Source organism: Sorex fumeus, unplaced genomic scaffold (genome assembly GCF_029834395.1).
Source record: "Sorex fumeus unplaced genomic scaffold, SorFum_2.1 ptg000177l, whole genome shotgun sequence".
NCBI classification, from domain to species: domain Eukaryota; kingdom Metazoa; phylum Chordata; class Mammalia; order Eulipotyphla; family Soricidae; genus Sorex; species Sorex fumeus.
This window is the reverse complement of record NW_026606234.1, coordinates 437,286-452,116: the sequence shown is the minus strand read 5'-3', so window position 1 is coordinate 452,116 and position 14,831 is coordinate 437,286. Positions and strand designations below refer to the sequence as shown.

At 42.0% G+C, this 14,831-nt stretch overlaps 1 protein-coding gene across 1 annotated transcript; it reads right to left on the bottom strand.

Annotated features, from left to right (window-relative positions):
- Positions 1 to 2,651: 2,651 nt before the first annotated feature.
- On the bottom strand, positions 2,652 to 3,620 carry LOC130017111 (olfactory receptor 7A10-like). The gene has a single exon (XM_056107812.1). It carries the CDS (start codon positions 3,618 to 3,620, stop codon positions 2,652 to 2,654), a length of 969 nt encoding a protein of 322 aa, XP_055963787.1.
- Positions 3,621 to 14,831: the final 11,211 nt, after the last annotated feature.

Genomic DNA, 14,831 nt, shown 5'->3' with positions numbered 1-14,831 from the left:
TAATGCCCAGGGGACTATGTGGTGCTAGGTATCTAATTTTTAATTTTTTTATTTTATAAGGTAGTTCACAATATTTGATTTACATTTAATAATTACATTAAATATTCCATTACATTCAATATTCAAATACCAATCCCACCACCATTACACCTTCCCACCACTAAATTTGGGATGTTTCCATCCCAAGCGCCAAGCCCTGTCTCAAAGCACAACTGAAATAATATATTTCGTATTGTCTGTTATAAAAAACCACTGAAAATGCTACAAAAAATATCCATAGAGGAAACAGCATGAAGATTGTTCTATTTTGGCAGGGGCCATTAAGACATTTTTTAGGATATCGCTAACATGCTGTTAAAGGTTGAGTGATGTGAGCTTTCATATATATCTAAAAATATGTATATGTGTATATATATATTTCCCTCTAAGATTGGTTTTCTACCATTTTAACCCCATCAAATGTGATGTGTTACTTATGGAGAATAGGTACAGAATGTCTTATGATGTGCATCAACAGTCACGTGGTCCAGAAATACGTTCACTTGTTCACTCGTATGTGAGGCTCACCCGAGCGTGTGAGGAGCGGCCTTGAGCGACGGTTGGGTTCTGGAAGTTTTCAGCTGCCAGGGCTGGGTCCCTTGGGGTGGGGAGAGCTCTCACTCTCACCACTCTGGGGAGCCCCGAGTGAAACAGCCTGGTGCAGAGTCCACTGGCATGGCTATAGCAAGGTATCTAATTTTAACTAAACCATAGCCTCTGAACTATTTCTTATCAACTATCTTATAAAATAAAAATATATGTCTGATCAATTTTCATCATGACTATGGTAGAGTTTATGGAAGTCAAGCTGAATAATAGAATAAAAACAGGATAGCCATTGTATAACACAGAAGCATAAATTCTATGATGTCCAGTTATTCCATTAAGTCATTGAAACAGAAAAATAAGTCATGCTTAAATTAAAACTGTGGTACAGATTTTATTCTGCAATATAAAATATGTGGCAGAAAAGATAGTTCAGCTGGTAGGGCAGTTGCCTTGCACACAGCCAAACCTGGTTGCATTCCCTGCATCCCATATGATCCCCAAGCACCACCAAAAGTAATTCCTGGCTGTAGAGCCAGGAGTAACCCCTGAGCATCACTGGGAGTGGTACAAAACTAACAAAGGTATATGAATGATTTCATTTCTTCCATATTATCATTTAGCAATCAGCAAAATCAAAGAAGGTAATTTGAAAGGTATGTCATTTGAGTGGGCTGGAAAGATAGCACAACAGGTAGGGTGCTTGCCTTGCAAGCAGCTGACCTGGGCCTACCCCGGTTCGATTCCTCTGCCCCTCTTGGAGAGCCCGGCAAGCTATCAAGAGTATAGCGCCCACATGGCAAAGCCTGGAAAGCTAACCATGACATATTCGATATGCCAAAAACAGTAACAAGTCTCACAATGGAGACGTTACTGGTGCCCGCTTGAGCAAATCAATGAACAACAAGAGGACAGTGCTACAGTGCTATGTCATTTGAGTAGCAATCATCCATAAGGTACCTATCTGTTCACTAAAGGAGTCTACATAAGGGTGGACATTAAAGGCAAGGGTGAGCAGCGGTTTTTACATCAGTTTTCAGAACCTTGAACACTATTGTAAACACTATCACCAGAATAATATATCACTGTATCACTGTCATCCTGTTGATCGTTGAATTACTTGAGTGGATGCCAGCCCTGAAATTTTAGCAGCCTCTTCTTACTCGTCTTTTCAGGGTCAGGGGAATGAGACCTGTTGTCGTTACTGTATTTGGCATATTCAAATACGCCACAGGGAGCTTGCCAGGCTCTGCCCATGCAGGAGAGATACTCTCAGTAGCTTGCTGGGCTCTCTGAGAGGCATATATTTGTATATTTTTCTCTAAGATTTGTTGCCTACTTTCTGAATCCCATCAGATATGGTGTAGTAATTGTGGGAAATGGGTAGGAAGAGTCTTATAATGTGTCGCGCAGACTCGAAGTGGTTGAGCGGTCCAGAAAGAAGCCCAGAGCATGGCAGTGGTTGGGTAGTGGAGGTCGGCCGCTGGGGCTGGGTCCCTTGGGGTGAGGAGGGCTCTCACCCGCCCCACAGCCTGGTGCAGAGTTCGGTGGCATGGTTCTGGGGGCCTTATTTTATACTCCCGTCTGGGAGGAGCATCCTGAGTTCTGGAGGGTGGCCAATGAGATTATCTGGTACTAGCAGGGTGTGGCTTATGGGTGTGATCCCTGAGTCACAGGGGACTGGGGGAGGAAGGTGGAGAATTTCTGTTCCAGGGTCCCATTGAGTCCAGAGTCCAAGGTCACAAAGTCCAAGTTCCGTATTGTCTGGATTCTGTGGGGCTTCATTCATGCATGAGGCTTGGCCTGAGTGTCCGATTTTAAAAGAAATTGATTTAAAAATAAATGGGAAGTCCAAATATTTCTGGATCATGAATGGAAAGACATTCAAACAATAAGAAATTAGACCACTGAAAATTTGTATCTCAGAAGAAAACAACAAAGCGAGGTAGTTATTGTCGAGAAGTCAACCCCATGAAATGAAATACTCAAGAAACTGAAGAACAAATTCTACTTTTATAGTAATCAAAAATATAGATTGTGAATTCTGAAAATTTCAGTTCTGCAAATCACCAACACTTTTTAAGAGCCTTGAAATTTGGCACCATCATAACTGCCATTTCCAAGAGTCTTTTCAAAGCTCCTTTTATGTCTTTGTTCCTCAGACTATAGATGAAGGGGTTCAGCATGGGTATGACCACTGCGTACATCACCGAGGCAGTTCCACTTGAGTATGAGTTTTGGGAAGCAGCAGAGCTCAGGTACACACCAAGGATTGTAAGATAAAATAAGGAGACCACTAAGAGGTGAGATGCACAGGTAGAAAATGCTTTATATTTCCCCTGTGATGATGAGATTCTACATATGGAGGAGACAATCTTAGAGTAAGAATAAATGATCCCTGAGAGGGGAATACCACCCACAACTCCAGCTGTAACATATATTACCAAGTCATTAAGAAAAGTGTCAGAACAGGCATGGTGGACTACCTGATTGAATTCACAGAAAAAATGGGGGATTTTAATGTCTGTACAGAAGGACAGCTGCAGCACCATAAAGCTGTGGAACAAGGACATTGCAATACCAAAGATCCAGGACATCAAAACTAGCCTTCCACAAAGCAGGGGGTTTATGATGACCATGTAGTGCAAGGGGTGACAGATGGCCACAAAGCGGTCATAGGCCATCACTGTCAGGAGACAGTCATCCAAATATGCAAAGAGAAGAAAAAAGTACATCTGGGCGAAACAACTTGCATAGGTGATGACTTTGTTCTGTTTCTGGATGTTCATCAGCATCTTTGGGATGGTGGTTGAGGTGAAACAGATGTCCACAAAAGACAGATTAGAGAGGAAGAAGTACATGGGTGTGTGGAGGTGGGAGTCTGCTATAACAACCAGAATAATGAGCAGGTTTCCAAACAGAATGATCAAGTACATGGAAAGGAAAAGTCCAAATATAAAGGGCTGCAGTTCTGATTTCTCTGATAATCCCAGAAGATAAAATTTTATAATTTGTGTATGATTATGTGGTATCATATTTGATGGTTATGACTAGGAATGAAAAGAAAAGATTATTATTCACCCAAATGGACATTGTAAGTAGCATAAAATTTAGCCTTTTCTATTTTACAATGAAGAATTTATATAAACAATTTTTTTTTGTTTTTGGGTCACACTCAGCAGTGCTCAGGGCTCAGGGCTCACTCCTGATTCTCTATTCAGGGATTCTTCATGGCAGGGCTTGGGAGACCATATAGGATCCTGGGGGGGTCAAACCAGAGTCAGCTATGTGCAAAGCAAGTGCCCCACCTGCTATACTATCACTCTGGACAAACATATATTTTAAATATCTATTCCTATTTCAGAAGTGTCTCTGATTTTTATGATTAAAAATTCCTTTGCCATTTTAAATATTTTCATCAATATGAAATCAGGATTTTGATGAGACTTTCTTATGTTTGGGGAATATGTGTTGAGAACTATCATCATCAAGCAAGGAGTGCAGAAAATCTGACAGCTATTATGGAGAAAGAACACAACAAAGATAAAATTTGAGGGGATCGAGAGATAGTACAGCAGGTATGGTGCTTGCCTTTAAACTAAGTGAGGTTTGATTCCTGGTATCCTATATTGTCTCCTAGCCCTACAAGGAGTAGTTATTGAGTGTAGAGCCAGGTGTTGCCCCCATATCAAACAAATAAAACCTCATACAATTTCAGATACCACAGTGGGTAGGGCGTTTGCCTTACACACGCAGCCAACATGGCCGACCCGAGTTCGATTCCTCCGCCCCTCTCGGAGAGCCCGGCAAGCTACCGAGAGTATTCGATATGCCAGACACAGTAACAACAAAGTCTCCAATGGAGACGTTACTGGGCCCGCTCGAGCAAATCGACGATCAACGGGAGGGCCTTTACCTTTACCTTTTATTGTCAAAAGGTAGGGTGACCCTAACCTTAGCTAGGACTAGGAAGGAAAGAAGGAAGGTATGATCCTCCGAAGGTTTTATTTGCTTTTACTGGAAATTCATAAAGATGTGCAGACAAGGTGAAGCACTTTAACTGAGCTCTCCAATAAGCCTGAGCAGGAGTGGGCACTTTCTCAGGGAAAGTATGAGTCTGAGTGGGAAGAATCAATTCAAATGCCCTGTGAAGACACATTGTAGATATTCAGATCTATGAGTGAAGCCTTGGGAAGGAGCCAGAGGGAGAATGATATGAGATTTGTTGGGAAGTGAAGGAAACAGTGCCTGCTCACTGCAGCTGAGCTGGAAGACATAGGGCATAGCTTGTGAGCTCTGGAGACCTCTGAATTGATCCCAAGATGTAATGCAAGTAGAAAACTCTTAGTGACTATATTTTCTGAGTCACATTTTTCCTCAAAAAGGAAAGGTATAAGCTGAGGTATAAAGGATCTAGAACTATGGGGTTCAAACCTCATCAAAATAAAATCTTTTTCTTTCTTTCTCTTTCTTCCCCCAACACCCTTCTCCTTCCTACCCACTCCCCTTTCTCTCACACGCACACTCCTCCTAGACTCAATTCTGATCATACTTTCCTCAACCCAGCCATCACAATAGGGTACATGTTGTCAAATATCAACTATGTTTATCTTCACAGATGCATAACCAGTTTACAAATTATATTTGCAGTGTCCCTTAAACATTTCCCAATCTAACAGGTGACTTTTAAACAGAGATCTCCAAATCTCTGGAGATGTTTTGTTCAGGGACTGAACAAATACAGTTCAAAAGGACGAGAGAAAAGAAAGAGTGCTGATCCACAATGTCTAATAAATTAGGATGGCCTTGAGATCCTGCGAAGAGAGGCATCCTCCTTAGCTCTGGTCTGGCCACATTCCATCTCAACAGGTTCTCAATGATGCAGGTAACTAATCAAAATCCAAACAATGAATCCAAAGGTGAAATAATGAAAAACTTATCATGTAAACATGTTACTGATAAAATCTCCCATTTTTAATGTATGCTGAAGAAATAAAAACATTTTTAAATAAAAATATAATGTACAATGATTGGGGGTATTTTTAAAGATAAAATTGGAAAGTACTTTTTAAAATGATTTTAAATGCAAAAATGTATAGAAGTGGAAAGTCAAGTCTGAATCTCAGAGATTATTAGTTGCTTGAATTAGAAGAGACAACAGAAGTAAAGAAATCTTGGTGGGGGTGTGGAGGAGAAGAAAAAGACAGGAAGGAACAGAGAACAAGGGGATTCAGATACGCTGGTGGTACAAAGGAGTTGCAGAGCTAACTATCCAAACCATGGAGTCAACAACACTGAAAACAAGAAATCTGAACTTCAACAACTTAACTTAAAAAATGTGCCTCTCCTGATGGCAGACTGGGTATTGTGTTGGAGGGCAGAGGAACCCAGGAGCACTAGTGGAGGAAAGTTGCGTGGAGGTTCGATTGGTGCTGGAACACTGCATGTCTAAAGCTCAACTATGAATAGCTTTGTAAATCATGGTGCTTTAATAAAATTGAAGAAAATCGAAATAAAGAGAAAAGACAACAGATTCTCCTAAATATTCATATTTTCAACTAAATCGTGGAGTTAATGGAATATTCTTCTAAGATGGTAGACAGATTTGAATGACAAATGAAAAAATTAGAATAGTAACTTTCAATTAGTAAGTGATCATTAGCCGCATTCGCGGCCGCGCGACATCTTATCAGAACTTTTTTTTTATGACATCTTATTGTCTCATTCCTACTTTGGACAAACTTGCAGGCTATCTAATGTAGCCTGCCCACAGGGCAGAGTCTGGCAAACTTCCCGTGGCGTACCAAATACGCCAAATACCAGTAACAATGATGGGTCTCATTCTCCTAAAGAGCCTTGAATATAATCTCAGGGCTAGGATGAAAGAGACGTTACTGGGACCTGCTCGAGGCAATCGACGAATAACATTAGCTGCTAAGATATTAGCTTATTTTTTTCTTCCTCCAATCAGAATTCTCTATTGTTTCCTAGTCTTTTGATAGTGAAATAATTGCAAGCGAAGCTGATTAGCAAATCTACATGTTAAACATGGGTTTTCTGTGTGATTTTCTGAAACAAGATAATGGCATATTTCAAGAACTGCTGTTGCAAAGTAGTATTAACCTCCATCATCCAGGATTTCTAATAAATGCGATAATGCTCAAATGCATATCATAATTTATTTTAAATGCATTCATTAATTGCAATTGACTCCAATCTAATGCAATCTAATGTTGTTTTTCTACTCATCCTAACTACAGACTTTGTATAAAATGTTCTAAATTTATTGGAACTATTTTATATCTTGATTCTTACCTCAGACTCATCCAATTTGATTTCCAGTTCCATCTCTTAATTCCTACAATGTTCCTTTCATAGTTAAGTCCATCTGCCACCTCTAAAACTACAAAAACTACTTTTACTATAAATTAGTCAACTATACAAATAAGTATGACAATATCTCAGCACTGAACTAGGCAGTTTAGCTTAGGGGAGATTAGGTAAAAGCTCTTGACTCCCTTTCTCTGTGAACCTTTCCTGAATTGCTGGGGGTTTTTAATCACCTGAATGTAGTCTCTGAGAGAAATGGTTCTCTGTGGAAGTCCAAATTCTGTGTGACTAGTGACGATGGGAAGAAGAGCTCTACAGCAGGTGGTAGTCAAGCATTGATCCGCCAACTCAATTTCAATCTCTAAGATAAGATCACGTGTGTCCAGTCACCTAGGGACTGCAGCAAAGCAGATACTTAAAGCTTCCTGCTTGTTTATTAGTAGGATACTTCAGAACTTATTTCCCTGGGGACTCTGGTCTGGAAAACAAAGGGAAAATTACCTTGATTACTCTGTCAGAAAATGTGGTTAGAAATCAGATGAAGCCATTTGTAGTATTGTCTATAGCAAACTTATCTACCTTCAGGAGGTCTAATCTCCTTGTAATTTAACCTAATTTTGAGTTTCTATGTTCCACAAACATACAACTGAGTAACTGACATGCTTAGGTACCACACATCTCCAAAGTTTGGAATTTTGGCGAGGAACACACAGCCCTGTTTCTCCACTAAATTAATATTCTCCTCTCCAAAGAGGGAGGGTGGTATCTTGTGATCCTAGATCCAAACCTCACGTGGAGGTGATTCCCCAACACCACAATGAGCAATTCTCAGACACAAGCAGTAACATGATCTGAGGAATGAAAGCATCAAGCTCCATGATGAAGGCTCAGTCCCGTCCTTGCTCCTTCCCCCAACCCTTGCCCACTCCAAGAAGCTATTCTCCACCTTCGATAACTGCTACAGTTCTGGTTATGATGTAAAAATCTAAAAAATTGTCCATATAAATTGGGGATCTATCATCTCTTTGAATTTCAGTATCTATACTTTAGAACATTTGACTAGAAAGCAGAAGTTTCTGTAATTCTATCCTTGGGTTCTTTGGATTTAAAAGGACAAATGCATAACTCGGAGAAACATTTTACTTTCTAGTTTACTGATTTATGCTAAAAACAAAACTAAGGAGCAGACACATGGACATGGTGCCTAGCAAGGTATTGTGAAAGTGAGCTGACTGCCCATCTTTCCATGCCCCTTGGAGATTTTGGAGTGTTCACCAATTCAGAAGTTCTAAGAATTCTGGCCTTGGGGAGAGGGGGCTGTTTACAGAGGCTCTATCACATAGTCATAGGTTATGACTGCTTAAACCCAAGGCCCTTGCAAGTGCTTCAAACTCCATCCACTCTCTCCTCTTCATACACTGACATGATGGACTGAGAGTCCAGCCCCCTAATCAAATGGTGACATGTTAAAAAATCAATTTGCCAAAATAAATGGCATTTCTCTACATAAAAAATGAAATCGAAGAGAAATGAAAAAATACCATTCACAATTATACGAGAAAATTAAATACTTTTAAATAAACACGGGAGTTAAAACACTAATACAAATTAAACTATGAAATGGGCTGGAGCTACAGCACAGTGGTAGGGCGTTTGCCTTGCACACAGCCGGCCCAGCCGAGCCGAGTTCAATTCCCCAGCCCCTCTCGGAGAGCCTGGCAAGCTACTGAGAGTATCTTGCCCGCACGGCAAATCCTGTCAAGCTACCCGTGACGTATTCGATATGCCAAACACAGTAACAACAAGTCTTACTATGGAGACGTTACTGGGCCCACTTGAACAAATCGATGAATAACGGGAGGACCATGATACAAAAACTCACATCACTCAACCATAATACAAACTATGAAATCATTATTAAAAGAACAGAAAACACAATGAAAGTCAAACACATCAGAAAAATTCACATTATTAAAATGACCATCCTATACAAAGTACAATACAAACTCAATGCACTCCCCATAAAATTGTCTTCATATTTCTTAAGAATATCAACCAAATTCTTCTAAAATTTGAAATTTGTATGAATTAATTGTACTCTATATTTTGGAGATTTGCCCACATTCTGAGATGTACGTTCTTGGCTTTTTCCCATCTGGAGAAGTTTTGCTCTCCTGGGTCTCTCTCTCTCTCTCTCTTCCTCTCTCCCTCTCCCCCTCTCCTTCTCTCCTGTATTTCTTCACATTATTTTACTTTTAAATATAACATTTATATGGAGTAATAAAATCCTACAAAAAGCCTAAACAATCCTAGGATAAAAGAATATGGAAGGCTTTTCTCTCCCTGACTTCAAATTATACTATAAAATTAGAGCAATCAAAACTGTCCTAGAATAAAGACAAATAGGATAGAATTGAGATCCTGGAGACAAATACTTAGGTATATGGACAGCCAATATCTAAGAAATAAATAGATTCATGAGGTGAGTCAAAAAAGTTTATAAACAAGTGGTATTGGGAAAACTGGTTAACCAGCCACATGAAAAAGAATGAATCTGCATCCCTATGTCACTCCACACACAAAAATATAACTCAAAGTCTATTAAAATTATCAATACATCATCCTTTCCATAAAATATCTGGGGCAAAACATGAGCAGAACTCTTTAGGACAATGTCTTTAGAGGTATCTTCATGACTTGCTCCACTGGCCAAGAAAACTAAAGCAAGAGTGAACATGTGGAACTACATCAAAATAAGAAAAATTTCCACTGCATAGATAATCAAGACCAGTATAGTAAATCACTCTCCACTGAGTGAAAGAGAATATTTTCTCACTACACATATCCAAGATTTATAAGTCATTTTCTGTGTAAACTCACACAAAGTGGGGGGCACGGCACTCACAGCGGCGGTGGCTCTATCTCTCCCGCCACCCGCGTTCGGTAGTCTCACCCTTCTCCCACCCCGGAGAGGTCGATGGCGATGGTCAGGCGGAGGAAGGAACGAGGGCCAGGCTGGTAGGTATTAGTCGTAGTTTATTCTGATTCTCTCCTCATCTGTCTCTGCTCCTGTCTCTCTCTGTCTCTCCTCGTCTCTGCCCCCTTCTCCTTCTATCTCTGCTCCCAGTCTTCCTCCCCCAAGCTACTTCATTCTCCTTCTCCATCCCCCTTCATCCTCCTCTCTCTTCTGATCCTCTCTGAACCTCCAGCCCACTCCTACAGTCTCGTTAAATCCTCTCTCCATGTGGAATTGTGGTCACAATCAATAGGGGTAGAAATCAATAGGGGTAGAAATCTTAGCCTTAGGGAAGACCACTCCTAGGACAGATCCTTCCTCAGCAGGAGGACCCACCCTAGAGCATAATCCCATGGGCGTGCCTCTCCTCTCCTTGTCCGACAAGCATATAAGAATATAATATAAATCATTTTGTATGGATACAGTAAGAAATATCTTAAACTTATAGAATTGCTCTCCTAGGGCCATCTCGATCTCAGACTACGGTGCTCAGGCAAGATAGTCTTTCCCACCCCTAGCAGGATCCTAGTCTTGTCGTTACCTTTGGATCATGACAGCATTTGTCTATGATCAAACTCTTAACTTATAGTTAAGAATCGTGGCACTTTGGCCTGGTCCATTTCGCTGCCAGGGTAGCTCACTGCTTGCCCTGGGTCCATTCAGTCTCTCGTCGGGACCCTGCTTTTGGGGTGTTAGGAACTAAGGGCAACTGAGGCTTAAGTTGAGAAAGCAGATGCCCGGGAGTGAATAATATTCAAGGCCAATCAAATCCTAAGTTACAAAGCATAATGTTAACGTTCTTTCTGTATCTATACAAAAAGGATATTACTTTAAGGTAAACTGTTCATAAGGCATATGGAGAGGAGAAAGGCAATATTTCACTCATACATATAAAATCATAGATTTCTGGGAAACTGATCTTACAAATTAACAGTCTGATTAAGGGGAAGCTGATTAACTGGGTGGGAAGGAGAGCATAGGGAAGACTGTTTACAGATAAACACAATGGAAGTGGAAGTGCTTCAGGAGCACTGTGATGGGTGTAACCAGATTGATGGGTGTAACCAGATAAACCTAAGCTTCTTGTGGAAGGACAAAGCAATGTTACCCAACAATTTTCTAAACATCTACATCAAAAATCCTCATGAAAATGTGTAGAGAAGCTAAGCAAATCCTTCCTCAATAAAAGACATACTGACTGTTAATAGGTACAGGAAAAAGTGTTCTTCATCATTTATCAACAGGGAATGCAAGTCAAAATAATGAGATATTCTCTCATACCAGTCAGCACAGCACTGAAACTTGCCTCTGAAAGATGTTGAGGTCTTTTCTCTGAGGTCTTCTGTAGGATAACATTGGTTTGTCCTTTCTCCCTTGCCACAAGGAGTTTCGGTTTATCTTTAGGTCACACCCATCACAGTGCTCCTGAGTCACTCTCATTCCTCTGTGCTTGTCTGTAACTTCTCTATGCTCTCTTCGCCATCTAGTTAATCTGCTTTCTCCCTAATCAGATTCTGTTAACTTGTAAAGTCAGATTCCTCAGAAATCTATGATTTTATATGTATGAGTTAAATATTGCATTTCTCCTCTCCTTATATCTTAATAGTTTACTTTAAAGTAATGTCCTTTTTGTATAGACATAGGAACAGTTGATATTATGCTTTGTAACTTGAATTGACTCTGAATATTATTCACTCCCAGTCATCTGCTTTCTCGACTTAAGCCTCAGTTTCCCTTAGTTCCTAGCACCCCAAAAGCAGGATTCCAACGAGGGACTGAGTGGACCCAGGGCAAGCTGTGAGCTACCCTGGCATCAAAATGGGCCAGGCCAAAGCGCCACGATACTCAATTATAAGTTGAGAGCATGGTCATGAACAAATTCTGTCATGATCCAAAAATAACGACGAGATTAGGACCCTGCTAGTGTTCACTTGTATCACTTGTCATCCCGATGCTCATCGATTTGCTTGAGCGGGTGCCAGTAACATCTCCATCCCTGTCACGTGCTAGTGTAACCCAATGGCATCTGTTTGCTCCAGGAACACCAAGAGCCTCAAACGATTCGTTCAGGGTCTTGATGAAGTATGGCCATCTAGTAGGTGGGAGGCCAGGCGTTATTTTGATGTCCCGTGGAACCCAGTCTGTAACAGCTCTAGTGCAGTGGTCATCTCCAAATCTCATTATGTGTTTGGCCCATCTGATATTCGATGCCTTGGCAAATGAGACAGCATCCCTGATTCTTGATCGTCGATGGAAGCCGGAACTCTTGCTAGCATTAGGAAAGACTAATCTGGCCTGAGCACTGTAGTCTGAGATTGAGATGACCCCAGGAGAACCATTCTATAAGCTTAATGTATCTCTTACTGTGTCCATGCAAAATGATTAATATTATGAATGTATATATGTTTGTTGGATAAGGAGAGGAGAAACACACCCATGGGATTCTGCTCTTGGGCAGGTCATCCTGCTTATTGAGAATCTGTCCTAGAAGCTTTCCCTGAGGGAAAGACCTCTGCCAATTGTAGGACTACACCTCCATGTAATTATGACCCCTACCCCTCATGATTTGGGATGTAACAAGACTGGAAGAGGGGAATGGGGCTGGAGGGAGAAGCAGAGGGAGAATCAAAGGAGAATTGAGATCAGAATGAAATAAACTGCAATTGAGACCAGCCAGCCTTGCCCTCGTTCCTTCCTTCACCTACCCATTGCCATCGGACTTCCTGAGGTGGGGGAAGCAGTGTGAGATTACCAAACGCAGGCAGTGGAGAGAGAGAGTCACCATGTCTTGAGGTCCCTTCGTAATTTATTTAGTAAATACACAGTCTTCCATAGAGGGAATGAGCAACCCTACATGGAAAGGAATGAGCTTTACATGGGGGGTAGTGGTCATAATTACACAGAGGTGTAGTCCTACAATTGACAGAGGTCTTTCCCTCAGGAGAAGCTTCTGGGACAGCTTCTCATTTGGGAGGACGACCTGCCTAAGAGTAGAATCCCATGGGTGTGTTTCTCCTCTCCTTGTCCACTGAAGGACAATTTACTAAAACCTTATCACAACATCTAGACTAGAGTTTGACTAAACAAATTGGTGCTATTACTTAGCTTTGACAGTTTCACACCTAGGTTAGCCCTCCTAGGGCCAGTATCAATGCAGAGAAAGCATTATCTAAGTCATCATTTCATCTTACTGAAACTATATGGATTCACATCTGCCAGTAGAATGTAGGGTAATATTTATTAAGATGAAAGCATAAATGCTTTCCAGGTGATGGTCAAAGAGGATTCACATCTAACCACAAAGAGCAAGAGTGAAAAAAACAATGAGCAGATTAAGGGCCATATAGTACAGTGTGTGGGGAGCTGGCCCTTTAACTGACCAAGGCCTAAGTGCCTGTGCTACGTGACCTGCAACAGGCACAGCCTGTGCCACGTGACTTGCAACAGGCAAGGCCAGTGCTAGGTATGGTTACCTTGAGGTATGGTGATAACAAGAAGTAACTATCTCTTGCCTCGTATGTGATGCCTATAAATCATACGGGCATGGCCCTTTGTGTAACAAACCTCCCTAACCATATATGGGCATGACCTTCTGTGTAGCTGCCTAGCTAATAGATACATACCCTGATTGCCCCCAGTAAAGTCTGTCCCTTTTTCTTTACCTAGATTCCTCGGTGCTTAAGGGAGGTCTTTAAACCACGAATAAACAATTCCTTCTTGCTTAGTTCAGAGATACAGATACATGTGAATATAGAAAATGAGAAATATAGGAAGGAGAGAAGGAGTAAGACAGATAAAAGAAATAGAAGGCAGACAGGAGATAAAGAGAGACGAGACAGGAGATGGGTCACTGGAAGGCTGTCCCCTGCGTGAATACCTGGGAGAAACAGACGCAAGACACGGGGGAGGCCCAACAAAGGGGCCCACTCAGGTGCTTGTCTGGTCAGTGGGAAACTTAGCCATAGTGGATCAGCCAAAGGTGACTTACGGCCGACGTCTAAGTCAGCACCACCATAGACCATAAGTTTCCCGTGGAACCACAGACAGCCCAACCGGGTTCCGTAGCCTTTTCGGGGACCTTAAGGGTGCCCAGCCGTGGAACCACAGACTTGAATCAGAAGCGAGGACGCCTCTGACCGCTCATTCACTCACACACACATTCCACAAAGGACACGACAAAGGAGAGCGGGGGAGCCTTATCCAACCCAGTGACCGTCTCATATACCTCATATGAGACTGAACACTCAATTCTCCCCTTATACCACCCCGTCAACCTCTATAACGAGGCAGGGGCTAATTCCCACTCGGCCTCGAATGAGACGGGGATCTTCCCACTCGGCCTCGAATGAGACGGGGATTTTTGATTAGTCGCGCACTTACTTCTCTGTGCGTCCCGGTGGCCACCGCTTCCTGAAGGGGAGTTCGGAGGTCGTCTCCCAGACACCGCCCCGCGTGGGCGCCAGTTGCGGGGGGCCCTGCCAGACCACTCCCCGGCCCACGGAGGTGGCCCTAGGATCCGTAGGTGCTGGGAAGGACCGACCGAATGAACACGAGACACAAGAGACAGAATGCAGCTCAGAAACAGAGAGAAAAAGGGACAGACTTTACTGGGGGCAATCAGGGTATATATCTATTAGCTAGGTAGCTACACAGAAGGTCATGCCCATATATGGTTAGGGAGGTTTGTTACACAAAGGGCCATGTCCGTATGATTTATAGGCATCACATACTAGGCAAGAGATAGTTACTTCTTGTTATCACCATACCTCAAGGTAACCATACCTAGCACTGGCCTTGCCTGTTGCAAGTCACGTGGCACAGGCTGTGCCTGTTGCAGGTCACGTAGCACAGGCACTTAGGCCTTGGTCAGTTAAAGGGCCAGCTTCCCACAACAGTGAAT

What these genes read in the sequence shown, in the direction of transcription:
- LOC130017111 (XM_056107812.1), bottom strand. Translation starts at nt 3,620, where the DNA reads ATGATACCACATAATCATACACAAATTATAAAATTTTATCTTCTGGGA.